The sequence below is a fragment of the Propithecus coquereli genome, unplaced genomic scaffold (assembly GCF_000956105.1).
Source record: "Propithecus coquereli isolate 6110/MARCELLA unplaced genomic scaffold, Pcoq_1.0 Scaffold120, whole genome shotgun sequence".
NCBI lineage: Eukaryota > Metazoa > Chordata > Mammalia > Primates > Indriidae > Propithecus > Propithecus coquereli.
In genome coordinates, this window is record NW_012136081.1 from 3,425,288 (window position 1) to 3,450,617 (window position 25,330).

General features: G+C 59.6%; 1 protein-coding gene across 1 annotated transcript in view; it reads left to right on the forward strand.

The window, feature by feature from the left end:
* The window catches only part of SHANK2 (SH3 and multiple ankyrin repeat domains 2), a 491,107-nt gene that overhangs the window by 154,414 nt on the left and 311,363 nt on the right, over positions 1-25,330 (forward strand). The window contains exon 12 of the mRNA XM_012665629.1: positions 17,485-17,791. Coding sequence (XP_012521083.1) covers positions 17,485-17,791 — 307 coding nt within the window. The remainder of the gene's footprint in view (positions 1-17,484; positions 17,792-25,330) is intronic.

The window sequence follows — 25,330 nt, forward strand, 5'->3', positions numbered from 1 at the left end:
TGGGTTCTGCTGTGTGACCCCTGGCAAGTTACTGAACTGCTCTGGGCCTCAGGGTCCTCCGGAGAAGGGAAGTGTAAGGCCTGCAGTTGTTGCTGTTCACGCTTGGCAGATGTCACCGGTGCTTTTGTGGTGGTTACCGTTACTATTCTATTCTCATGTCTTTTACACATCACCGAAAGAGGCCAGGGCAGGCAAGAGCCTTTTGGAGTGAAGTCTCATCAAGCTCCAGTGGCATACAGACAGCTGCCATTGGCTGGGGTGGCCCGACCAGTGGCATACAGACAGCTGCCATTGGCTGGGGTGGCCCGACCTGCATCCCTTAGAAGTGCCCCAGTGCTGAGGTGGTCACAGCATAAGACCCACCCCTGCCCAATGACAATTCCTTGCCCTTGTCCTTGCGCTCTGGAGGGATCCCCTGAGTCTTCTGGCTCCGGCCTTCCCTGGGCCCCCCTTTCCTGGAGCAGCCCTAGTGGCTGAGTCCCAGGGAGAGACCTGGCCTCCGCGATCTCCATCTTCTATACCAGACAGTGCCAGCGCCCCTAGGATCCTGCCAGTCAGCCCCGTGGGCACTCTGCTCCTCCCAGACAAGGACGCTCCGCAGAGCTGACAAGGGCCTTGGATTTTGCAGCCCGGAGGACATTCAGAGGATGTTCCACTCCTTTTTGACATGTGGGAAACTGAGGCTCCAGGGAGATGGGGCTCACTATCTCGGGGGCCCCCACCCAACTCCTTCCCCGTCCAGCGGTCAGGACACCTCCGGTTAGCTTCGACATCGCAGTGGAGCCCAGAGTGAGGCTGGCGCTGCCCTGGGCAGCCGCGAGGACCGCACTGGGGCTGGTGGTGAGTGAGGACCCCGGTGCTGCGGTCCAAGCCCCTCGCTCTGTTCACCGCGATTGCTTGCGCTGTCACCTGCATGCAGGAGGCGGCGGGTCCCACTCCCCCTCTGCCTTCACTTCTGCGGCCGCGTGGCTGCCGCCAGCCCACCTGCCTGGCTTGCTGTTCCCTCCTCCTTGCACCCCTGCCTAGCAGGGTTTGCTGTTCCCTAGGTTTGGGGTGCCCGGCTCACCGTGCTGCCAGCTCGGCCCCGGAAGGAATCTATCTGAAGGTTAAATCAGTCACTGAGCCTTAATTAGTTCCCAAAATACAAATCTGCTTTTGGAGCCGCTAACTAGGTGACGAACCGAGACGGAGAACCAGCCTCTCCCCGCAGTGGTACGAGCGCTGCGTTTTCCTGGGCGGCCTGGCGCCATCATAAGTTTTCATCAACTGACACATTGATCTAAGGAGTGGGGGCCTCCCCTTCACCCTGCCTCACCACTCGCCTCCTGCAGGCGCTCAAAACCCGTACGGGTGGCTTCCTGTGTCGATAAAACCTCCATGGCTGTGGTCCTTCCGTGAGGGGCTGTTAGGACGTCCTCGGTCCGGGAGCCCGGGGCCCAGGAAGGCTGCCCCTCCTGTCACGCAGGGCCTCAAGGCACAGCCAGGCGTGGTCGCCATCGCTGTGGGACTGCGCTCTGCCTCCAGTTGGGGGGAGGCCACTCTAAGCCAAGTCACCGAACAAGACCCAAGACACCTTCAAACTCGTCGTCTCCAGTTCTAGAGCACATTCTTTGTACCATTGTTGTCATTTGTGTTTCGGATGAGAGAGCCATTTGAGGAGCCGTTAGACAGCTCCTCCTCTGCTTCATGTGTGCAGCTGTGTTATCGAGTGTGATCGTAAACGTACGTGTGAGCCACGACTCCCACCGTCCCACAGCGACAGAATAGCTCATGTCAGACTGACCCTCCTGCTGGGAACAGACACGAACTACGGACAGAATATATGTGAATACCAAGGGCTGTTTGCAGGCTTTGGCAGGCAAACAAAAGCGCAGAGCTGGAGGCGCTGGGACCCTCGACAGACACAGAGCTCCCTCCCACCTCCTTTGAGGCCCCCGTTAATCAGGGGTTTCTCACTGGGCTGAGGATTCAGGGGCTGGAGGTTGGAGTCAGAGCTGCCTGAGTGGCTGGAGTCGGGACTCCTGGAAAGAGGAGAGCCCCAAAGCTTGCACGTAAATTCCTCCCGCATTCTTGACTGACTGCAGATCTGGCATGTGCGCGGTGGGCGTCCCAGGGGCCCGGTGGAAAACAGCAGCCTAAAACCCAAGGAGCCATGAGGAGATTTCAGTGGTTCCACCACAGGTGAGACACAGTTAGCGTTGAGTCTTGCCACGTTAGAGGAGCTTGGTAAACACATCGGGCTTCCTGCTGGAGCCCTGGAAGTGCCCCAGGAGTCAGGACTTCACCAGGACCAGATGACAGAGATGCCCAAAGTCACGCCTTTGCAGGATGAGGCATGGCCGTGATAGTCTCGCTCCTGCTAGCAAAGCAAGACACGCTTCAGAGGAAGATAACAGAACCCAGAGTGTCTACGACGTGACAATCACAATGTCCGCTGTAAAATCGGAAATTACTGGATATGAAAAGGAGGGGGAAGTGTAGCATGTAACTAGAGAAAACCACAGGTGACGGAAGCAGCATCACAGACGACCGAGATGTTGAAATGGGCAGACAAGGACTTAGGATAACTAAACACGTATTTATAATTCCCCACTTTGTGCAGGGTCTCGTGTTGTATCCCCAGCACAGAAAAGTACATGACGACCTCTCCCCGCCCCAGGCCTTCCAGAAGGCCCCAGTTGTCAGAGACTCTGTTCACACGTGGTGGCAAGAGTTCTAGAAACTCTTCCTACAGTGAGGCAAACACAGTGAGAGTTCAGGGTGGGAGGAGGGAAAGTGCCTTCCGTTTGTTTGTTCATTTGTTGGATGACGATGTCAGACATCCTCGAGAGGGGCCGGGCTTGGCACTGGTAATGAAGTCGTGACGAAGACAGACTCAGCCCCGTCCTCAGCTGGCGGACGTTTTACTGGGAGAAGAAAGACCACATGAGCAAACTCAAAAATAACACGGCTTCAAGTGCAATGAAGGAAAATAGCAGGGGACTAAGAGAGAGAGTAAGAGGGCCCCCTCCTCAGACAGGGTAGCCCAGGGTAGCCCCCTGAGGAGGTGGCCTTAGAAGCGAGGGCTGAGGGGCTGGAGTTAGACGTGGCCAGCCACGGGCGGGGGACAGAGGAGTTCCAGGGGGAGGCACAGCAGGGGCAGAGGCTGGAGGTGTGTCCAGGTCATGGAGGCGGAGCTGGCGGGGGCCTGTGTGAGTGGGGGGGCATGTGGAGGGGCAGGGATAGCCGACGGGATGGCTTTGGGAAGGCCTGTGAGGGGACAGTGGCGTGCTCAGCCGTGCCTGGCGTCTCCGTCAGTTCTTGCCCCTTTGCAAAAATACCAAAGACCAGTGGCTTGAACGACAGAAACGTATTGCTGGCAGTTCTGAGGGAAGTCCGAGATTAAGGACTTGATTGGATCTTGATTTGGTGTCTGGGGAGGGCTCTCTTCCTGGCTTGCAGACGGCTGCCTGCTGGCTGTGTCCTCATGTGAGAGAGAGAAAGAGAGAGGGAGAGAGAGAGAGAGATCGTCTCTCAAGTCTCTTCTCATAAGGACACCATTCCCATCACGGGGCCCCACCCTCATGACCTCATCTAACCCTAATCACCTCCCATAGGCCTCACCTCCGAACACCACCCCCCTGGGGGGTTAGGGCTTCAATCCATGAATTTAGGGGGCATCATCCTTCAGTTCCCAGGACATGGTCGCTCTGGTCACCCTCCAGTGGTCTTGGGGGCTGCTTTAAGGAAGTCACTCTGCCAGTGTGGGGTTGGCGTGTGAGTGTGTCCTGAGACGCCTGGTCGTTGCGCAGCTGTGGTGGTCCCTGTGTGGTCCTGGCCTCTGTGGTTTGGTACTAAATGCCCAGGCGGTGTCCAGGCAAGGAGCCTGTGCACAGTTGGCGGTGGTGTGATGGAGGCCGGCGGGGCCCGATGGCAGTAGCCACCCTGATGACTCATGGGGAAGCAGAGGACAGTAGAAGGGTCCGGTCCTTGGGCTCACAGCCCCGGGGTCACCCCTGGGAAGTCCTTCTCCTCTGCGCCTGACACTCCATAAACACCCGCTGGCCTCTAGAGCCCCAACACATTGCCCAAACGTATTGCTGCTGGCCTCTAGAGCCCCGTCTCCCTCCGAAGTGGCCACTGCTGGAGCCCTTTCTGCAGCCTCAGGCCAGCACAGCAGTGTGCCCGAGGGCCATCGGGGTGGGAGCCACACAACCCTCGCCGCCCACCCAGGCATTCCCTCCATACCCGCTGCAGCCATGTTGAGCCGGCCTGGGAGTCAGGGCTGAGCGGCTTTGCTGCCGAGGAGGTGGGCGCCGTCCCCTGAGTCTCTCCCGTAAGGCCTGGGAGCCCGGCCTTCCCGGAGCCCCCGTGGGCGAGAGGGCCGGCTCTCCACCATCCAGGGCTTGCCCACAGCCCCCGGCACCTGGGTGCCCTACTCTGCGGTTGGAATCCGAGTGCCACTCCTCCCTGAATTTCAGGAGCCCCTCCTCCGCCTTGCTGGGTGGCCTGTGGGGAGGGAGGTTGGCAGGCAGCCCACTCCGGTGTGGTTCGAGACAGGAGGGGCCGGGGGGGCCTGCTCCCCCAGCCTGCACCGAGGTCCCAGAGTGAGCCCAGCCTGTCTCTGAATCTTAAAGGCTCCCCTCTCTGGGGTCCTCTAGCCCGTGGGACCCTCAGAGACCTCCTGAGACCAGCAAGAGGGCAGCTGGCCAGCCCACTCGACAGGAGAGGAAACTGAGTCCCAGCGTCCCAGCATGAGTCAGAGACTGATCGGGACTCACATCTTGTACAAACTCAGGTTTCATTATTTTATAACAAGGACCCCATCAGGGTCAGCGTCTCAGAAAGAGGGCAGCCCAGCCCAGGGATCCGGCGCCTGCCGTGTAGAACTTGACTTTTCTAATCAGTGCTGTTGGTAATTGGCGTATTCCCGGAAGGTGGCTATCTTTGTAATGCTGCGGTCTGCACGGGAGCCTTCGGGCGTCCTGCCGTTGCGTGGGGCGGGGCCATCCTGGCAGTAACTCTCTAGGACTCAGGGCTGACACTGAGGGACGGGGGCAGGGAAGCCAGCTGTGCCCCGAAGGTGGAGGACGCGAGCCCTGATGCTCCCCCCACCGTGAGGTCATCCATCCCGTCCGCCAGGGGCTGCCCCCGGGTGCTCAGAGACGTGCCTGGGTCCCGTCCAGGCGGCCCAGCGGAGGAGAGCAGTGGGCCTGGCCCCGTCCCGAGGGTGTGGCCTGAGAAGGCGAGCTTGGGGGCTGCTGCACCGCGCCCAGGAGGGCTTCGGGGAGGGGCACGCCCTGACTGGCCCTGGGAGCTGAGCACAGACCCCTTGAGCAGACGGGACAGTGTGGGCACCAGTGGCTGTTCTGTCCCCTGGGCAGGGGGACATGGACACGGGTGGCCGTTCCCTGTATAAAGCAACAGGCTGTAGCCTCAGGAGCCACAGGTGGGTGTGGCCTTGACTCCACCAGACTCTGGGACCCACGGGCCTCAGCAGCTGGGCTTCAGGTCCCCGGGACAAGGTACACCGTGTACAACTCTTTCAAGGTCACCTTGAAGCCCAGGTGGCCTGGGGACAGGCAGGAAGGTCCAGAGTCAGGCCTTGTTTCTTAACAAGCCTTGACCTCCCTTGGACCCATCCTAGAGGCCCTCCGAGTTGACTTTTAGGCAGGTGGCACTGCTCTCCCCACTGTATGGCCGGCCCAGGCTCCAGGAGCAGCAGTGGCTGTCCTGCTGCTGTCCTCGACCTCGGCCACCTGCTGCCTGCGGTGCTGTTGCCCCACGTGCGGGAACGAGCCCTGGGGCCTGTGTCAGGCTCCCTCTCTCTGGTTCCACCTGGGCTCCTGCATTGGCCTCGTTGCTGTGATCACGGTGACAGCCACAGAGCTGGCCTTGGTGTAGCACGTGCTGTGCCTGGGGCCTGCGCCCAGCGAGCACCGAATCCCAGCACGGCTCTGGGAAGCGCGCGCCCCGGCTGTGCTTCGTTAAGTTTGGGTGTCTCCATGACAGACCGCAGAGGTGCCGGCCGGGGGGCTCCCGTTTCTGCCATGGTGCCCCCGGGACTGCCACTCGGCTCTGGCTGCTGCACACTCACCCTGGCCCCTGGGGTCCTCCACGAGCCCCCAGCCCATTCAGCCCCACATCGAGGCCCCTGGGTTTGTTCCCTGGCTGAACGGCTGATGTCCTTGAGGGTTTGGGTGACTTGTCCCAGTACTTGCACCTCAGTGTCCCCTGTGGGAGGTCCCAGTGTCCTCAGTCTCTCAGCTCTCGGAAGGCCACGTGCCCCCACCCCTTCCTCGGTGTCCTGGGGCTCGGCAGGGCCAGGGCTCTGCAGGGAGCCTGTGGCAGAGGCTGAAGCTGCGTGGAGGGAGGGCAGGTTTGGAGTCTCTGATCCTTCTAGAAAGTCCCTTGGAGATCCCCAACCTCTGTGGTCATCCCTATTTGCACTCTCCAGAGTCCCTCCCCACTCGCTGGCCGTGGTCTTGGACCTAGAGCCCAACTCGGGGCCAGAAAACTGGTGAGTGGTGCCTCCCGGAGTTCCTGTCCCCGCCCCCTCAGCACTCTGTCCTGCCAGGAACATTCCGCAGCTTGCTCCTTCATGCCCCTCGCCCCAGTTTTTCAAGCTTCCCTCAATGACTCCAGCGACGGGAACATTACACACGCCACTGACACCTACATCTTTGTGCAAAGATAACCCCGCATTATTGCTGAGACGCCTTTTTATATCTCGCGTTATTTATAAAATTATGATTCATTTAACAATTATTGTGAGATGGAGAAACGTTGCCTACTAATATTTAAATTGTAGTTATCTAAAGCTACGCTGGAAAGAAGCAGGGGCTGCTGGTTCAGCTCCGGTGGGGGATGGGCAGGCAGAACCCAGCTCTGCCTGTACCTGCCCAGCACCTGCCGCCACGAGGGAGGCGAGGCCCTCTCTCTGCTCTCGCACTCCCTTTCTTGGCATTGCATTGCACTTTTTGTTTCTGCAAGATAAAGTGGAGGGCGGGGCTGGTGGGCCACTGAGACCCTCTGGAGTTTTTTTCCTCCTTTGAGCTCCCCATGGGCCTCTCATCTGACCAGAGTTAGAGCCGAATCACCTCGTGCGTGTTCGTGTTGAGGTGGAGACAGGCTCTGGTCCCCCTGCTTACCCACCCGCGTCTCTGTCTTCTCCCCCTGAAGTGTGGGGTGAGGCTTCAGTACATGCTCAGGCAGACTTGGGAAAACGCCACTGGGACGTAGCAGGGCGCCCGCCCCTGAACCCCGAGGTTTGCCAGTGGTGCTTCCCACATCCCCACGTCTCTTCTCCTCTTCTGACTGGGTTGTCAGCACACTCCGCTTTCTGGCCAGGGTTTAAGCTGAACACAAAGCTTTGTGCACATCCCCCTGGAGGGTGCAGCCCAGCCCCAGGCTGGCCTTTGTGCTTCCGGAACGTGGAGCTCCTTCCCGGCAGAGGAGCCGGGGTTCTGGGGGACCACCCTGTCCCTGCGCAGGTCAGGACCCTGTCTCCAGAAGCCCCGTTGATTTCTGCTGCCTGTAGCCATCTGGGCTTCCCAGAGAGACCGTGGAGGCCCGTCAGGACCCCGCGGCCCCAGCTAGCTATCGTAATAATCAAACCATCAGAAATAATCAGCCAGCTTCAGTCGCGGGCGTGGACGTGGCAGTGGCGCTATGTACTGCGCCCCGTAAGTGCCCAGTCCCCAGAGCAGCTCTTTGGGGTGGCACCATCGCTGCTGGCTTTGTTACTGGAGGTCTGGAGATGTTTTGTGGACAGGTACCCAGCAGGACTCGAACCCAGAAAACCTATCTGCAGACGCCGTGGGGATGCTCTCAGGGTCCTCAGACCAGAGTTCTCCCGTCGAGACGCTGGTGCCGGCTCTGGGCAGGGGCCTCGGGGACTCTCTCAGTCGGGGGCTTGGCTGCTAGCAACAGAGTCTGCTCTGGCCGGTCGATGCAGGGAGGGCAGGACTCTCAGGTGGGCACGGCGCTCCGAGGGGGCAGCGAGCCAGAGCTGGGAGCTGTGTGGCTAGCCTGGTGTCCCCCTCCCGTGGGCTGCTCCTTGGAGCTCGCTGTGGACGGTCGGAGGCACTGGCAGAAACCTGACGTTCTAGAGCCGGTTCCACACCCACCAGCTCCCTCAGGGCGATCCAGGCTCAGACCCCAGCAGCCCGGAGAGCTGCAGGATGAGCCCTGGGTGTCTCCTCACCAGGCAGGCAGGACTCGGGCTGCAGGGAACCACAGGTGCAGTGGGGACTCTGAGGACACTGCCTGACTGACGTCTAGTGTACCTGCTTACGGGACAAGGGCACGGCTGGCCTATGGAGCCTGCAGCGCAGGCCTCCAGGGTCCCAGGGGCAGCCGGCAGCACAGCTGTGGTTTAGCACAAGCCCTCGCTTGGCCTCTGTTGGGTCGTGCAGGGCCCTGGGCAGCAGCAGGGATGGGGGCAGGGTCGGGGCAGAGACGTGAGGTGGCTTCTGGCCTCAGGTGACCAGCATAACTGGAGACCACCCTGGGGTCCCTGGTAAAGTGACTAGAAGCGAGAACTCACCACCTCCTGTCTTCACTGGTTCACTCGTCCGTTCGTTCAATTCGGAACATTAGGGAGCACCCCGGTTGCAGGATAATGAGGGGAGCTGGGCATGGAACCAGCCCTCAAGGAGCTTGGAGTCTCCTGGCACCAGGAGGTGCCCAAGGCTGACTGCTGCCACGGGAGCCTGGAGCGGGGGTCTCTCCCCTGGCAGGGTCAGTCAGGGAGACCTCCCGGAGGAGGCAACACCGGAAAAGATAACGTGAACGCCTTCCGAGGAAGCGAGGGGGGCTTATTTCTTACAGAGATGAGGGCAGGGAGGGGGCGGGGAGATTGCCTTGCTCCCCGCTTGCAGGTTATTTTTAATTAAGTGTATTTATTAGTGCTCACTGACATCCCCGACGTCCAGATGCTGTTACAAATGCTGATTTACTTCACCCTCCGATCCCTCCTGTGGAGGGCACCATTAACACCCCCATTTCTCAGACAGACAGGGGCAGAGAGGTCACGTGACACTTCCAGGGTTGCAGAGCTGGGACTCATTCCTGGAAGTTCTCACCCCAGAGTGTTTCGTGTGCCGAGCCCCCGTCCTCTGCGCTTCAGACGCAAGCTCAGGGGGTCCTCGCAGCCAGCACTGGGATAAGTCGTGTCATCCCCACTTTACAGATGGGGAAGCTGAGGGGCGGGGTGCCTGACCAGCCTGCGGCTGCAGAGGGCATGAGACGCAAAGCCAGCGCCGACCCCAGCCGGCTTGGCTGCACGTCCTGCTCTTTGCAAACCACACGCGCACCGGAGCCGCAGCGCGCCAGGTGGGCTTTTGTCATTCCCACCTGCCCGTCCAGGCCCGTCGGCCCCTCCGCGTCTCGCCAGGCACGTTTATAACACCCGGCACATCCTCCCTGCCGGGACCTCAGAGCGCCCTGAAACATTCCGACGTGTGAGAGCCTTTTTTTATCCAAGAAGTGAAATTATTTTCAGCCTGTTGTCAGGCAGTTGTCAAAAGACGCAGCAAATAAAGGGCTTAGTGAGTCTGTGAGTCTGAGGGGGCTCCAGTGCACGGGGCGAGTCTGTGGGGCGCTCACGGGGACGGGGTGGCCGCAGGAGGGGAAGAGGGGCCTTGGACGGGCGGACTGGCTCGTGCCTCACCAAGGGGCAGAGCTGGGGCCGGGCTGAGGGCAGCCAAGTTGGCGGCTAAAGGACCAGGCTGGGAGGCTGGGAGTTTGGGGTTCAGTTTGGGGTGACCTCCCTCCTTCCTGTAAAAGGATCTGACTTGGGAGCCTCCCTCTGATCTTTTCTCCCGGGTTCTCACCTGCCCAAGGACAAGGCACAGTCCCCGGCTTTGGGGCAGGCGGGTGGGCGGGCAGGGGGTCCGATTCACCACTAAGCGTCTAGCTTCCCGCTCTCTGCCACCCCTCACCCCGGCGCAGACCCGGAAGTGCTTTGCCAGTCGCTCCCTCTTCCAGAATAAAATCCATTTGAAATAAACCCATCTGCACTCGTAGGAATGTAGCCAGCACCAGCCTCCGGGGTCATTTCAGGTCCTCCATGAAGGACCCGTAGGGGACAGAGGGTCTGAGGGTGGACGGAGGAAGAGCTCAGCTGTCCTCTGGGCTGACACAGTCACACCTGGGTGAGGCAGGGCTGTCGGACCCCTCAGGACCCCTGGCCTTTCCGGACCACGCGCATCTCATGCCCGGAGCGTTGCAGCTGGTCTCGGGGAACCCAGGGGGAGACTCCACAGGAACTTCCCCGAAGTCTGAGGCTCCATCATGGGATGAATTATACGGAGAAAAAGAGCTTTGGAAACCTTGGGGAGAAATGGGTTTTTAAATTTCATCTTCCATCTTTGTCTTAATTTTTATTTTTAACCACTAGCTCTTAGTTGTCCTCAGTATGCTTGTTTTAGAGATGGAAATGGTGGTGGCTGATTGCTGGTGTTCTGCGGGGGCCTCTGCCTTTGTGGCCCAGCCCTCCATGGTCACCTGGGTCAGTCGTGGGCCTGTGGTTTGGAGGGTGAAGAGCCCAGCATGCGTGCCGGTGGGGAGAGAGTGCAGACCATCAACAGGGGTGCGCTCGCTCTCCCAACAGGACCCGAAGTGTGCAGCTGCGTGACGTCCCAGACCCCAAACGCTTGCATGAATATTTATTCTGACAGTAGTAGTAGTGAGCCCCCTGTCGCTGGAAGTATTCAAGGAGAGCGTGCCTGCATGTGGCCAGGAGGGCAGTGTCAGGAATGGCCCCACTCCTCCGGCAGGATTTCTGTGGGGTTGACCATGAGACCCCGCGTGGCAGAGGCTGCCCCAGGGCTGGGCGCACAGTAGGCTTGCACACGAGTCTGACCTAGCCGCCGCTCCTGATCTTTGTGAGTGGTTTGCTCAGCTTCTTCCAAGTGTGGGTTGGAAAAGTTGTCTGCTTATTAAAAGAATTGAAAGGAATCCTTCAGCACGGGGGTGTTTCCTGGGGTTCCCCAAATTGTCTACGTCCAAAGCCTCATGGTATCCCCCACCCTGCCCCGTGCAGTCCGAGGAAACCCGGGTTCTTTTTGATCTTGCTGTTGCGCCCTGTGGGTCTGCAGAAGGTTCAGGTCCAAAACCCCGATGGGACGTCGGATGCAGGGGTCGGGGCGGGCACGGAGCCTACCTACACTACAGACCCACGAGCCATGTTCCTAGTGACAGGGCCAAGTCTTAGAAAGGCTCCCTTCCCTTCTCCAGCAGCCACGGCCCTATTTGTTCCCCGACTCTGCTCCTGCTGTGGGCAGACGTGCTGTGGGGACAGCTGCTCCGTATACAATGGCAGCAGTGGCAGTGGAGGGTTTTCCCATCCGGGCCACGTACATGCCACAGCATGGCCCAGTTTGGGGATTTCTGATTCTTCTTTGCTTTAGACCAGGCAGGGACCTTTTGTCAGTCCTTCAGTGTGTCTGAAGGTGGAGGCCCCAGCAAAGGGAGGAGGGCTGCGTCTTGTTCCAGCCTTCTCAAGTCAGAAAAGATATGGGATGGTCACTTGGCCCCCGGGGAAGTGGCTTCTTCCCCATGTCCTCCACCCAAGGTCACCTATGGCCTACAGAACTGCCAAAGACAGAGGGTCACCACTGATCTTTGGCACGAGGGCTAGTCCCTGACCTCAGCAACCCAGGATCATGCAAAAGCAGCAGCGCCAGCGCGGTGACTGGCACAGAAACTTGGCTTGGGAGGAGGCTGCGTGCTTTGGGGAGGGTATCAATCCCCGATTACCAACAGATGGAGGGAGCTGGGCGTTGCTGAGCCTCCCGGAGAATTCCCTGAGCTTTGGCGAGTTCTCTGGGCCCACGTGGCCAGGCGCGTAACTGGCCGGGTCTCCCAGCCCCTGGAGGCTCTCCCTTTACACACTTGCACTGTGGCATCCCTGTCCCAGCCCCCCAGCATCCCCCAACCTAGACAGGCGGCTCGGCCTCTGGCCAGCACACCGTGATGAACCGGATGTCCGCCATCTCTTGAAGACCCTCGGCCAGTCTACCCAGAGGACACGTAGTCTGCTCCCCTCAAGTGGGACAAAAGGCAGATGTGGCCTTGTTGGTGACACCGTGTGCATCCCAGGAAGGTTCTTCTGGAAGCTCTTCAACCTTGCCCAAAACACCCAAGGAGATGGATGCGTGAACTGTGTGGGACTCGTGGGTGGCGTCTCTTAGTGCGAGTCTGAGGCGCGGCTCCGACGAGGTTCTGTGAATTGAGGACAGTGCGGGATGGCAGGCTGAGGAAGTCCCCAGGGCGGGGTTTTGCCGTGGCTGATGAGTTGCGTGAGTTAAATGAGGGACGTGTCTGAGTGCTCAGCTGACACGGCGCACACACCCGCAAGCCCGTGCTGGCCTCTGCTCTCCCTCAGCCGGGAGACCCCGTGGTGGGGCGTCGCCCGTCCCGAGCGTGCCCGCACAGCAAGGCCCGGGCCAGCTCCTGACGCACGCTCACGCGCGCGCTGGCTCTCGCGCTGCCATTTTGTTGACACGACGCGTGTCGACCATATGGAATTCAACTTCAGCGTTCCAGTCGCTTTCTCCTCATCTCGTCTCGTGTTTCTCACCCCCTTTTTTTTTTTTTAATTTCGGAAGCAGTTCTCTTAGCAACCAAAAAAACGCACGCTTAATTACAGCCCCAGCGACAGACGCAAGGAGCAACAGAACCTTGCCCCTGGGATGTTCCATTTAGCTTCCGAGGACCTTTCTCCTTGTGCAGAAATAACTCTCTGTCCCACCTGCCGCAGCGCGAGCACCCGCCTCCCTGCGTTGGCTCTGCAGATGTGCCTCTCTCCTGCAGTGTGTCCAAGGGTGGTCTTTCCGTGCCTCGCCTTCCGTTGGGTGGAAACGACTCGGAAGGGAAGGGCTCATTTTTATCAGCTGCCTGGGGAATCAGTGCCAGCCTTGCCTGGCTCTTGGTCTAATTGTTTTCTTATCTCCTGCTTTAAAAAAAAAAAAAAAAAGTGGGCGGGGTCGACTCCTGTTTTTTGCAGGGTAATTACCACGTGGGGGAGGGCAGAGAAGTAACCGGTACTGTCTCTGATTCTTTCCAGCAGAAATATGGGTCGTGTTCAGAAATGCCAGCACGCTGGCCGCGTCTGCCTGGGTGACATGGGGCTGGTGCGAGGCTTGTCTGGTACTTCGGTGTTTGTTCCCTTTAACTTTCCTGCCACATCTGCTCGCTGACAAACAAACTTGGCTTTTTCTTCTGAAAATTTTTTTTTAAAAAAAAATAGAAAAGCACAGCGGGTTATATTTAGCCACAGGCGATGGAGCGCACGGCAGCAGCCCGACTTTCCTTGGATAAGTGGGGCTCGAGCTCACAAATGCCTCCCGGCGTCTCCCGGCCGCCGGCTTGAGGACGCCTGTCCCCGCTAGCCCTCCAGGCTGCCTCTTCCTCGATGCCCTGAGCACAAAAGCGGAGTGGCTCGGCTCACATGACGAGCACCGCGAGAGGTAGCCGGCTCTGAGCAGCCCCAGTCTACGCACAGTTGGTTCCCAGCTGACAGACAGAATATGGGGTGGGCTTTGTCACCAGCGCGCTGGGTCTGGCGTGCCCAGCTATGCTCGGAAGTGCTCCGAGCCCAGACGCCCGCCACCTCTCCCCGGGTCCCAGCCGCTCTCGCACCGAGGGGCCGGGCCGCGCGCCTTTCCTTCCTCCCGTCCGAGAAGGTTATATAATGAGCGGACCGCTGCCAAAGTCAGAGGGAAAATGAAGTCTTTGTTAAATGCCTTCACCAAGAAGGAAGGTAAGGAAGCAGCCGAAGGGAGCCGGGGCGCGGGAATGAGCCGTTTCTCACTGATGCTCGGGGGCAGAGGGGGACGCCGGGTGCCTCCTCAAATTACTGGTTGTTAATCCATGTCATGCAAGGGAATAATTACTTCTGGTTCATGATACGGTTTTGTTGGAGTTGGTCTGGAATATTAACACGGTTGAATGTGCCGTTTTATCGTATGAGGCTTTCAAGCCTCCTGCGCCCTGTGGAATTGCATTCCAGGATGCCCGTCCGTGGCGACCGGGCCACAGAGCTCGTTAGGAACTGAGTCCTAGGAGGAATAAAGGAAGTTTCGACTCGAGCCTGCTGGTTACCGGAGAGCTGCCAGGCACTTGCTGGGGGAGGTCGGGCACATGGCCGGCTGTACCGAATGGGTGGACGCCTCCCGGACCACGCTCGGCTCTGCTTGGCCGCCCCTGGGTTGCCGTTTCAGGGAGTGGATAGAAAAGGCAGCGTGGCAGACTTTAAAAGTGCATACGCTTTTTGTCATACCTTGTGTGATTTTTATTGTGGGGAAAAAAAATATATAAACACATGTTCAGACAGCTAAGAAAATATCCACCCACTTAAGAGTTTGCAGATTGCCTAAAAGAAGGAAACAGTTGGGTGGAATATTAATCATTTTCAGATAGGAAAAGAGTTATTTTTAACCCTTTTCACAAAAATCATCCTTTCCACGGATGGTTCCAGTTAGATCAGTTTTGTCAGAGAGCTCTTGTTTTATGAAACCAAGAAGATCGATGAAGATGTCACTTTAAAGAAATTAGGAAGGTATTTCCTAGCCCAAGCTCGTCGTAAAATAAACACTGAAGAAATTTCAGTGCTCCAGAAACTGATTTAATATGAATCTTAGTAATTAAGCAAGGTAATTTTCATTAAAATGTTCACCCTAACGTCACCTGTGTGACTCCATCTGAGTGAGTGGCTTGCTGCTCAGGGTAAAGTGTCTTTGAAAATGCCCCAGTTCTCGTATCCTGTAATCATTTGAGGGTCTCCCTCACCGCGTGAATTCTTCTCCCTCTCGAAGTCCCTGCTCTTCAGACTGATTCTTTGGAATTTATATATATTTTTAAAAAGCCAGTTTTTGATCTGTGCCTATTTTCTGACATTATTCACCAAAACTTACCTTCTGGGACTTCAATTTTTATCAACCATGAACAGCATGAAAATTTCACCTGGGGCTTATGGTATTAGGTTAATTCTGCGTCTGTTCTGTTATTTCATAGACTCTTCTTTGCTAAAGTGTTTATCTTGGCAAGGAGGCAGGGCTCTCCCCAGGCTTTGCTGTCAAGGGTGTTAATACCTTCCCCAGGTATGTGGGTCAGAGAAAGAAATGGGCTGCATTGTCAGGGGACAGGGCAGCTCGGTATGAGGCAGTGTCTGTCAGTCGTGGGAGGCAGCGTTTCCTTGACCAGGAGCCACGTGGGGTCCCTTCCATGTGGTCGGGGAGAGCCCTGGCCTCGTCCCGGTGCTCTGGGAGGCTGAGGGGGCTCTGGGGCTGCCCTTGCTTGCTGTTTCTGCTTGAGGTTCTGACTGTCACACTGATACAGCCCTCCAGCCCGTGGTCTCTGTACGTGACAGATAGTTGCTCTCTGAGACTGTGGGCTCGCCAGCCCTTTGCAAGGTCTTTTAAGCCACCGCACCCCACCCCCACCATGGCAGGCAGTTCCCGGATCACCCAGAAGCTCTCGCAGCCGACTGTGTTTTCAAAGCCTCAATGGTGAACGCTCAATCATTGCACAAGTTTTTTTTAGCCTCTGCCCTCTCAGAGGGAGGGATACTGATGTGGCTTTCCCTCATGAGCAGCAGAACACAAACTCAGGGACCGTCCCCAGGAGGAGGTCTTTCTCAGGGGTGACAGCAGTGGGCCTGGCCAAGCTCCTCAAGAGGGCAGCCTCTGGCCCTGAGATAGAGGTGTCCAGGGAGGAGGCTGCCAGCCTTTCCCTTCCTGTCGGTGTCCAGGGATTCCTTTGCTTGGAGAAGCTGAGAGAGGATGAAAGTCCTGGCTGAAGAGCCCAGGTGGCTTGGCGGTGTGTCCTCCCAGACAGAAGGCTTCAAAGGAAGCAGATGAGAGTGCAGTGTACTGCAGCCTAACTGGGGAGGCTGTGACCTCCCTGATGTGTCACTTCCAAATTCTCACCAGCTGTACTGAAGCCCAACTATGTGAGCCAAACGTGTGTCCCCAGGGAGCCTCGTGCCTTTCTGTGCGGCTTCCCAGGCTTGGCTGCCGGCTCTGTTCTCCCGGGCTGCCCTCACTTGGGGCGGGTGGGGAAGGTGCTCTAGGTCATAGCTGTCTCCCATGAGCTCTGCCAGCACCACCTCTGGCCCCATGAGCTCTGCTAGTACCACTTGTGTCCTAAATTACTTGTGACATTCTTCTCCTTTGAGGCATTAAGGTCTCTTCCCCGGGTTCACTGCCCCTGGGAGGACATGGCTTTCACTTGCCTTGCAGCTTCCTGTTGACCAAAGGGCAGCCCTGGCCATGGGCAGCGTGAACTTTAGAGCCAGTGTAGCTTCTGCCCCCAGGGTGTAAATTCCGTGGCCAACGGGAAAAGCTGCCTTGGGCATCGAAGAGCTGGGAAGAGCCTGGCATTTCGGGCGGTCAGTGGCCTCTGCCATTGCCCTGTGGCTCGGAGGGCCACGTTTCTGGAGATGCTCTGTCTTGGAAAGGACGGCTGCTGTTTGGGGCTCCAGCCCTCTGAGCAGCCCAGGCTGCTGCGGAGTGGCTGCCACCCCTCAGGGCTCCTGGGGGCTGCTGCCTTCGTTCTAAGCCCCTGGGCACACTGAATCAGGACAGCAAGGGCTTTGTGCGAGCTAGAGCTCCACCGGAAGCCAGATGAGGTGCGTCCGCCTCTGCCCTCTCCCATGAGCAGGCTGATGGGATAGAGGAAGGGGCGTTCGTGGTTAGGGTTAAAGTGGACTCGTGGCGACCAGTAGATTTGGAGTCTGTTGGTTTGCTCAGGCTGCTGCGATGGAAGCACCACAGACAGGGCGGCTTAAACACCAGATATGTGTTGTCTCACGGTCCGCAGGCTGGAAGTCAGAGATCAAGGTGTCTCAGGGTTGGTCCCTTCTGAGGCCTCCTTGGCTTGCGGATGGCTGCCTTCTCCCTGTGTCCTCTGTGGTCATCCCTCTGTGTGTGTCCGTGTCCTGATCTCCTCTTCTTATAGGGACACCAATCCTATCAGATTAGGGCCCACCCTAATGACCAACTACCCTTGAATCACCTCCATAAAGACCCATCTCCAAATACGGTCGCATTCTGAGATGCGGGGAGCGGGCTTAGGACTTTGACAAATGCGGTGGGGGTGGGTGTCAAAATTCAGCCTGTCACAGAGGCCAAGTTCAGGAAGAGGAGCTCTGCCCCAGCTCAGTGTCCCGACTGCTCTGTGAGATGGGGCGGCCCCTCTTCACACCGGTCAGGGCTGGCCAGCATCTCCTGGGCTGCCCGGATGGAAGCTCAGACCCCGTGTCCCTTCCATGTGCAGCAATGGCTTGAGTCTCCCTGCAGTAGGGACGTTCTGCGTCTCCACCTGTCTCTGCTTCTGTGTCAGGGGTGAGTTCTGGCCTGGTGGGGTCCCGCTGCGGACAGGGCACAGAGCTCACAGCCCCCTCCCCTGGCTCGCATGGGGGCTTGGACGCATGCAGGCCGGTGCTGACTGCAGCTCAGAGTCACTCACCCACCTCTCTCCCTATCCTCTCCCCCACAGTGCCCTTCCGAGAGGCCCCGGCGTACTCCAACCGGAGGCGGCGGCCCCCCAACACGCTGGCCGCCCCCCGGGTCCTGCTGCGCTCCAACAGCGACAACAACCTCAATGCCAGCGTGCCCGAGTGGGCCGTCTGCCCCACAGCCGCCTCCCACCGCAGCCTCTCGCCGCAGCTGCTGCAGCCGACGCCCAGCAGGCCCGATGGTGCAGTGAAGACCATCGGGAACTACATCCCTGGGCCCCGCAGCCGGTCCCCCTCGCTCAACAGGCTGGGCGCAGGCGAGGATGGCAAGAGGCACCGACAAGTCGGGTAAGGGGCAGCTGGGCTTCCGCGGGGGCCAGGGGGAGGGGCCTCCACCTGCCACATGGGTCCCGGTTCCTCCAACCTGGGGTGTGGACAGAGGTGGAGCAGAAAGCCTGTTTTATTCCAACCTGGATGTTGAGGGAACTTTAAAGGCCGAGTTCTGCCCCCTGCGCCTGCTGGGACTGCCTCCCTGGGGGCCTGGGGGCCTCTTCCTGAGCCTCAAGCCAGGTCATGGCTCTGGGCAGCCGTGGGAGGCTGGACTGAGCTTCCTGGGGTGGTCGGGGGTGCCGCTGGTGTCTGGGTCCTTGTTTCCTTTCCTCGAGCATTGACTTCTTGGTCCCAAAAGTGAAAGGTCAGGAGGGAAGGAGGCGAGGCCGAGGGCCTGGTCTGTGCTGAGCGCTCTCCCAGGTGTCGCGTTTGCAAGCCCGCAGACACGCCATGTCCCAATTGAGCGCACGCACTAGTAACGGCGAGAATCTCTGGCGCAGATGAGAGCGCTGCGGCTCAGGCCAGCTCATGGCTGGAGACTGACTGTCTCCCTGCAGCCGCGGGACTCTCTCGGCAGTGCTATCGTTGGGGACTCTGTGTGTGCCCAGCACGGCAGCGCACGGAGGGCGTCTCAGTCAGTCTCTGAAGCAGCCCCAGGTGGCGGGAACCCCATTCCCCACCCCGCTCTGTAGACAAGGACATGGGAGGGCAGAGTAGGGGCCCTGCCCGTGGCGTCTTGGCCGGCACCCACCTCGGGCCACCGACACCAGGTCCTGGGCATCCCCCCACTCTCCTGCCCCCCAGACGGCCGGGGGCTATGTTCGCACTCAGAGCACCAACTCCCAAGCACCTCTCAGCCTTGTCATGCCGCCTTCCAGAATTTCCAGGCAAGGAGAAGGGACTTCCCAGGAGTCAACTCATTGTGAGGCCTTGGGGGCCGGGTCGGCATTGGTCTGAGCCGTGAAAGTGTCAGCAGCAGGGACGGTCTTCGTGGCTGCTGACACCGCCGGGTTCTCACGCGGGCACAGCTGTTCCGTGAGCTCACTGTGCCAGCTCCATGGGTCACACAGAACGTACCAGAGGCCGGACTCTAGGCCCCTGGTTCTGGAGTTTGCCGACGTGGTGCTCACTCAGGTGTGGGCCTGCAACCTGTGTCGTCCACACTGGCACAGCGTGTTTGGAGATGGCGGCACTCAGAGCTCAGGCGCCCGACTCCTGCCCCGTCTACCACCCCCTCATTTCCTCCCTGGCCTCTGAAGCCACCTGGGGTCCTGAGCCTGACCGCGGCGAGTCTTGCTAAGATCAGGGATGTCGGGAGGTGCATTGCCACCTCCCATGCCCCGCCGAGGCTCCATCCTGCAAGCTCGGTGTGAGTTCCAGGCAGGGCGAGTGCCTCTTGTGCTCTCAGGAGGAGCTGACTGCTGTGACGTGATGGGCAGGCCAATCTCGGGGCTGCGGCCGAGGAGGGTGTCGGGGGAACGTGCCCGCGAGAACCCAGTTCTCCCTGCCGCTTGGCGGGGTCGAGGCCTGACCCTCTCGGAGGCAGCGGAGCCCCAGCCCACATCAGCACATTAGCCTTCCAGCCCACGGACGCTTCTCACTGGAGCCTGGCGAGGCGATGCAGCCCCCGCTCTGGTCTAGATTCTCACTTGGAGTAACCCCGAGGGAGAAGTCCCAGGTGCTAAGAACAGTTGAGAGCTAAATTGAAGGATTCCCCCGAGGAAGCCAATTCCACTTCACACACTTAGCCGGCATTATGACTATAATTTTAAAAAGAGTGAGTCCCCTTCCCCCAGTACAAAATCTAATAAGATGGTGAAGGCGGCGTGACCAGGGACTTGCACCAGCTGCAAACAGGATGCTGCTGTGAAGAGAGAAAAGCAACTGGGCTTGTTGCGGGGACCCTGTCTGGGTGTCCCCAACCTCCTGTGCAGGTGTGTGGGGAGGTGCCTGTGTGTGCACACACACACGTGCTCCCGGACGGCCATGGAGCAGCCGTGTGAGCTCGGGCAAGTTGCCCGCCCTGCGTCTCATCCTGGTCAAGGCCACCTTCAGGTCGTTCTCAAGATTAAACCAACGAGCTCAGGGCGCACACCTGGCACCGGGCCCTGCCCTGGTGAGTGCTTGGTGCACCTTGGTCCCTAGAGCTCAAATCCAAGTCCAACCCAAGGCCCAAAGCTTGGCCGAGACCAACCCCTCTGTCACCCAGGACCATTGGGTAGGGTGACCAACTGTCCGGATTTGCCTGGGATGTGCGATTTTCAGTGCAAACCTTAAGATGGCTGGTCCCCTAACTGTGGGCTGCTGCCTGTCCCAAGTCAGTGAGTGCTGTCCTTGCCAGGTGGCCCTGACCTGTCCGCCTGCCTCCCTTGGCTTGGTCCCCATCTTCCTGCCTGTCCCATGTCCTGCCCCTTCGTTGGTGACAGTAGCTGCACCATGAGAAGAGCCCTTTGGGGGAGGGGGTACTGATAAGCTGGCAGGTCCCTCCCACAAGACCCGACTGTCCAACCGGGACCTGCTGGCAGCCCTGGCTTCCCCTCCAATGGGACCACATGGGAGGCATTGGCCTGCACGGTGGACAGCTGGGATGGAGAATCAGAGGCAGCCGCTCCAGGCATCTCCTGAAGGCCGCCCTGGGATGAGGGTGGGGACTGCAGTGCTCCGGTGCACAGGGCCACGTGCCCTGGGGGTGCAGATGTGTCTTTGCATAGCGAGCGGTACCAGGGAGCAGGTTCTTGAGGTGCTGAGCGTCCACTCGGGCAGCAGTTACCTGAGCACTTTCCAGGTGCCAGGTCCATGCCAGGCACATGGGCGTCGGTGGGCCAACCAGGGCACGTGGGCTGGTGCGCTGATCACACTTGGGTCTGAATGTCCTGCAGGCCGGGCACAGCGTGGGGCTCGCGCTGGAGCCGTCTGCCTCCTGGCTGCGGAGCCAGGGCCTGGCTCTTCACATCTGTGCCCAGGCGTGGAAATGGCTTTAATTCAGGCAGGGCAGCGGCTGTTCAAGCCAGCCCAGGGGATGCGGATACGACACAGGCCTTGCAGCACCACCCAGGGCCTTTGGGGGGTCCAGGAGGTGGGCAGACCCCTCTGCTCCGGTTTGTCCTCGAGGCTCTGAACCAGCCCCTCCCCCGTGGGTCTCCCTGCTCTTGCAGAAAAGCCAGCTCTTTCCTCGTTCCTGGGGCAGAGTGGCCTGGCTGGGCGCTGCTCAGGGGACACTTGTGGGGAGGGTGCCCTGGGTTGTCGTCAGGACCAGGAGGTGGGGTTGGGGCTCCTCTGTGCTTCTTCCTCCTCCTCTGGGCCCTGTCATGGGGGGGGCAGCCCCTGTCCGCCCATCCCCCAGCCTGTACCATCCTCCGGGGCTGCACCCAGCTCTGCCTACCTGACGTGTGGCTTTGGGCAAGTCACCTGACTATTCTGTGCCTCAGTTTCCTCATGTGTAAAATGGGACCAGTGATACCGCCTCCGTCCTAGGTCTGTGAGGAGGATCAAGTGGGATTTCATACCTGCCGCGTGCTGACGTCCATATCTGGTCATAAGAGCAGTCACACGTTCTGCGGACGTGTCTGCCACGTTCAGGGTTGTCATTGCTGTCATCATGGACAGTTTAGGAAGACCTCCCCCGGCCGCCTTGGGGCAGGGATTGGAGGCACGAGGTGCGCCCGTCCAGGTGGTGGACGCTGGCTCGGGCTAAGAGGCAGAAGCAGAGACAGCCAGGTCGAGGGGAAACGTCGTGTCCTGAGCAGGGCGGGCGCTGGACCAGGCCCTGTGTCCCCTCCGTGGGTTCTCTGCCCACAGGAAAGGCCACTCCACACCTGTCATGGCCAGAGCCTGTTGGCCTAAACACCAGCCTGAGGCCCAGAAACGCAGCCAGGAATGCAGTGGATGCGGCAGCGTGGCCTGAACCAACCTCAGGCCAAGCCTCAGGTGCAGCCGCGATCGGGGCTGAGGCCTCCCAGCCTACCCAGGGCCCCCTGGGCTCCTCCCTGCTGGGCTGGAGGTCTGGGCAGGGCCCACCTCCTGGATGGAGGAGCCTGCCCCAGCACGGAGCAGGAGTGGGCCGGCCCGCGGGGGCTGAGTGGGCCCCACGGAGCTCTCCTGGCCCGGCCCATCCTGGGAGCTGGCGTTTCAGCAACGTGCCCACAGGAGGGGGCCCTGAGGGGTCTTGGGGGCCAGGCTGTGTGGGCTGTGCACAGTCGGTGCCCCTGGAAGGTGAACGCTCCCTGGGCCCTCCCAGGCGAGCCGGAGCCTGTGGCAGGGCTGTCCCTCTGGGGAGAGAGAATGCCCCATACCTGTCTGAGGTCCCGTCTTCCCCTGGGTCTCTCCTGCCCACCTTTTCGTTTCTCACTGTTCTTCCATCCCTTCGCCGCCTCTGTCTCTTTCGTCCTGCTTATTTTTCACAGTTTCGTCGTTCTCCCCTGGGCTCCAGAGAGGGCAGGAACCACTGTACCTGTGCATGCTCTGGGTCCTCTCCTGGGCAGCTCCTGCTCCCCGTGGTGGGCGTGGCGCCCTCTGGTGGCGCCCGCTGACATGTCTGGGCCACATTCTTGAGAACTTTCTGGGGACACCTGAGTCCACCCACCCTGTCACCCGCCACCGGAGTCCCTGCCAGCTGCCAGGTGGCCATGGGCTCCGCCCAGGTTCAGAACGGCTCTTGACGTATTTCTTAGACGTCTCTGTAGCCAGTCCTGGAGGCTGCCCCAGCCTCACCCGCCACGAGGCAATGTCTGGCCACGCCCTCATCAGACAGACGTTTCCTGAGTGGGTTTAGCTGGGTAGAGAAGAAAGTCTCCTGCCTTGCCGCTCGCTCATAGGTGGAGATTAACGCCGGCGCTGCCCGCTGGCTGTCAGGCTGGGACGCTGCCGCCCTCCTAGTCTGGTCTGTCTCACCTGCCCACGCACACAGGGATGGGACGGGACGGCAGCCCTCACCTTGCACAGGTAAGGGCTGAGCTGGAGGGTCTGGCCATGTCTGGCAGAGCCCAGTGGGGCCTCTGGAAAGTCTGTCTTTTACCCAAATTGCTTTTGTTTCCCTGAACCCCACCATGGGAAGCTGAGGTACAGCTGGTGTTTGGGGTTCAGGTAGATGGAATGGGTGCATGGCCTAGGTATTGGGGTGATTGCAGCAGCTTCGGGCTGGCACCCAGGTCCCTCTCCTGCGGAAGGTGACGTCAGCCTTGGGGATCCTCCCGCACCAAGTGGACACCAGCCACGAGACAGGTTCTCACATCGACAAGGAGGGTCGCACGGAGACGACAGGACCTTTTAGACTTCAGAACTCATGGGCCCCACCCACTTCCTGTACAGGTGGAGATGGGTTCCAGAAGGTTCTAGGGTACCACGATTAGCCTGCGAACCCCTTCGTGACGGTAAAGCCCCTGTCTCGTCAGACTTGTGGACGTGGATGCAGCGCTGGAGTCCCCTATGGCCCTGATCTCCCTCCACTCCTGTGTGCCCTCTCCCGCCTCCCTGGGGACACGGGGACCAGGACACCAAGACTTGCTCCCAGTGGAACAAAGACCTGGTTTCCTGGGCGAGACGGTGCTCTCTGGCCCTGCTGATGGAGTGGGGGTGGGGCGGGCTGCCCTGCCGTCATCTGTACCTGGGGGTGGTGGTGCATCACGGGGAGGCTGGGAGAAGGGGCTCACTGAGGCTCCCCATGTTTCTGCTGGGTGCGTCCCGTACACACAATGTGTGTTTCCCACCAGACGTGATGGAGGGGGACTGTCAGTTCCTGGCACTGATTTAGCAGAGGCCGTGGAGGGACAGAGTCAGTGCTCACACCAGCCTGGGGGAGGTGAGCCCGAGGTGGACAGAGGGGCAGGGAGGGGCAGGCTACTCCGGGCGCTGGAGTCACCAGGGAGCACATTTGACCCCCAGCTCAGGGCACGTGTCATTCCTCTTCCTGCACGGGCTGGTCTGGGCACTTGCTCAGGCAGGTGGCTCTGACCATCTTCTCTGAAGTCCGCTGAAGGTTGCCCTGGGACTGTCCCAGCCAGTGTCCCACGCCCCTCCCCACAGGAGTAGCTGCAGCCAGTGACGGGACATTCCTCATAGTCCCAAGACCCCGAGGTGCCTCTTGAGGGATGCGTCACCAGGACAACAGAGGCAGGGCAAGGCTCTGATGCCTGTGGTAGGCAGGCTGCAAAGAGCATGTGTGCAGGCTGACTGCGCATCCTCTACATGGTCCTAGGAAGCCAGAGAGGGAGGCGACATTGGTGGTATGGGGGGGACAGCGATCTGAGCCCTCATGTGTCAACTAGGGCTGTCAGCCAGTCAGTAAGGTTTAGCGCAGCCGGGGGGACCCAGTGCCAGTCCAGTCGCATCGCTGGTCTGTGTGGCATTGATTTTGCTCTGAATGTCCCTGGGGAGCCTTTCCCGTGGCCTCACCCCTTCTTCCAGCCCTGCAGGGGGAGGCCTGTGCAGGCCCTAACCTCAGCCTCTGGTCCCCACCCCGTTCTCTGTGTCTACCCAGCGGACGTGCAGAAATGCGCCTCACTGTGCTGCCGCCCCGTCGATCACGGGCTGCACGGGGCCTGCGTCTGCGTCTCGTGTTCACGGTCTGTAGACCCACACGGTGCCCGGCTCGCAGCCCACCCGCTCGGCCCCTGCCGAACAAATGAATGAACGGAGAGAAAGTTCAGTACGCAGGCCAGTCCTTCTCACCCATGATGGCTGGGAAATGGCTCAAGTCACTGTCCAAGTCACCCACATACCAATTTTCCGATGTGGAGAATTCGGTGATTTGGCCCTTGTGCCAAAAGAAAAACAAGTTGGTTGGAATTCCATCTGGCTGTTCATAGCCAGAACACAAGGAAAACATGGGCAGTTGAGGGGTGGACTTCAGACTCGTCCGCCCTGTCCTGGCACGGCCCCCTGCCGCCTCTCCTGGCATAGCTCCTGCTGCGTCTGGGGCAGCAGGAGGGCCTGGTCTGAGACATCACAGGGATGAGATGCCTTCATGCAGGTGAGATCTTGGTCACCTTGTTCTATCCCCAGATGGAGCAGGAAGCCCTGGGCTGGGAGTCAGGAGCTGGGATGTGCGTGTCAGCTCTGCACTGTCATTCCCGGGCACTGTAGTGGAGCCTCTGTGCTCTCATCTGTAATGGGGGGGGTGACGGTTCCTACTGCTGCCTTGTGCGACTTTGTGGGGTTCAAGTGAACAGTGAGTAAGAAGGTGTGTGAGCGTTTGTGGGACCATACATCACTGCTGGTGCCTAGAACCATAGCCGTGCTCCCGTCAAAGCAGACATCCTTCCTGTTCTTAGACAAGGGCTTCCCGGGCCCTCAGTTGCTGGGTCAGGGAGCTGACCGCAAAGAGGATGATGGCACGGAGCTCCGGGTTGGGGTGGTATCCAGACTGGAGCCCTTCGACGTCCCTGTCCCATGACACACACTCCGGCGCCAGTTAAACCAGCTGGGCGAGGTGGGCATTTTGTCACCCACTTGCCAGCTGCAGCAGGGCAGTGGGGCAGTGCCCATATTCACATAACACCCACACAGAGTGGGCTGTCATGATCACTCTGCATCCAGTGGGGAAGTGAGGCTTCAGGAGGG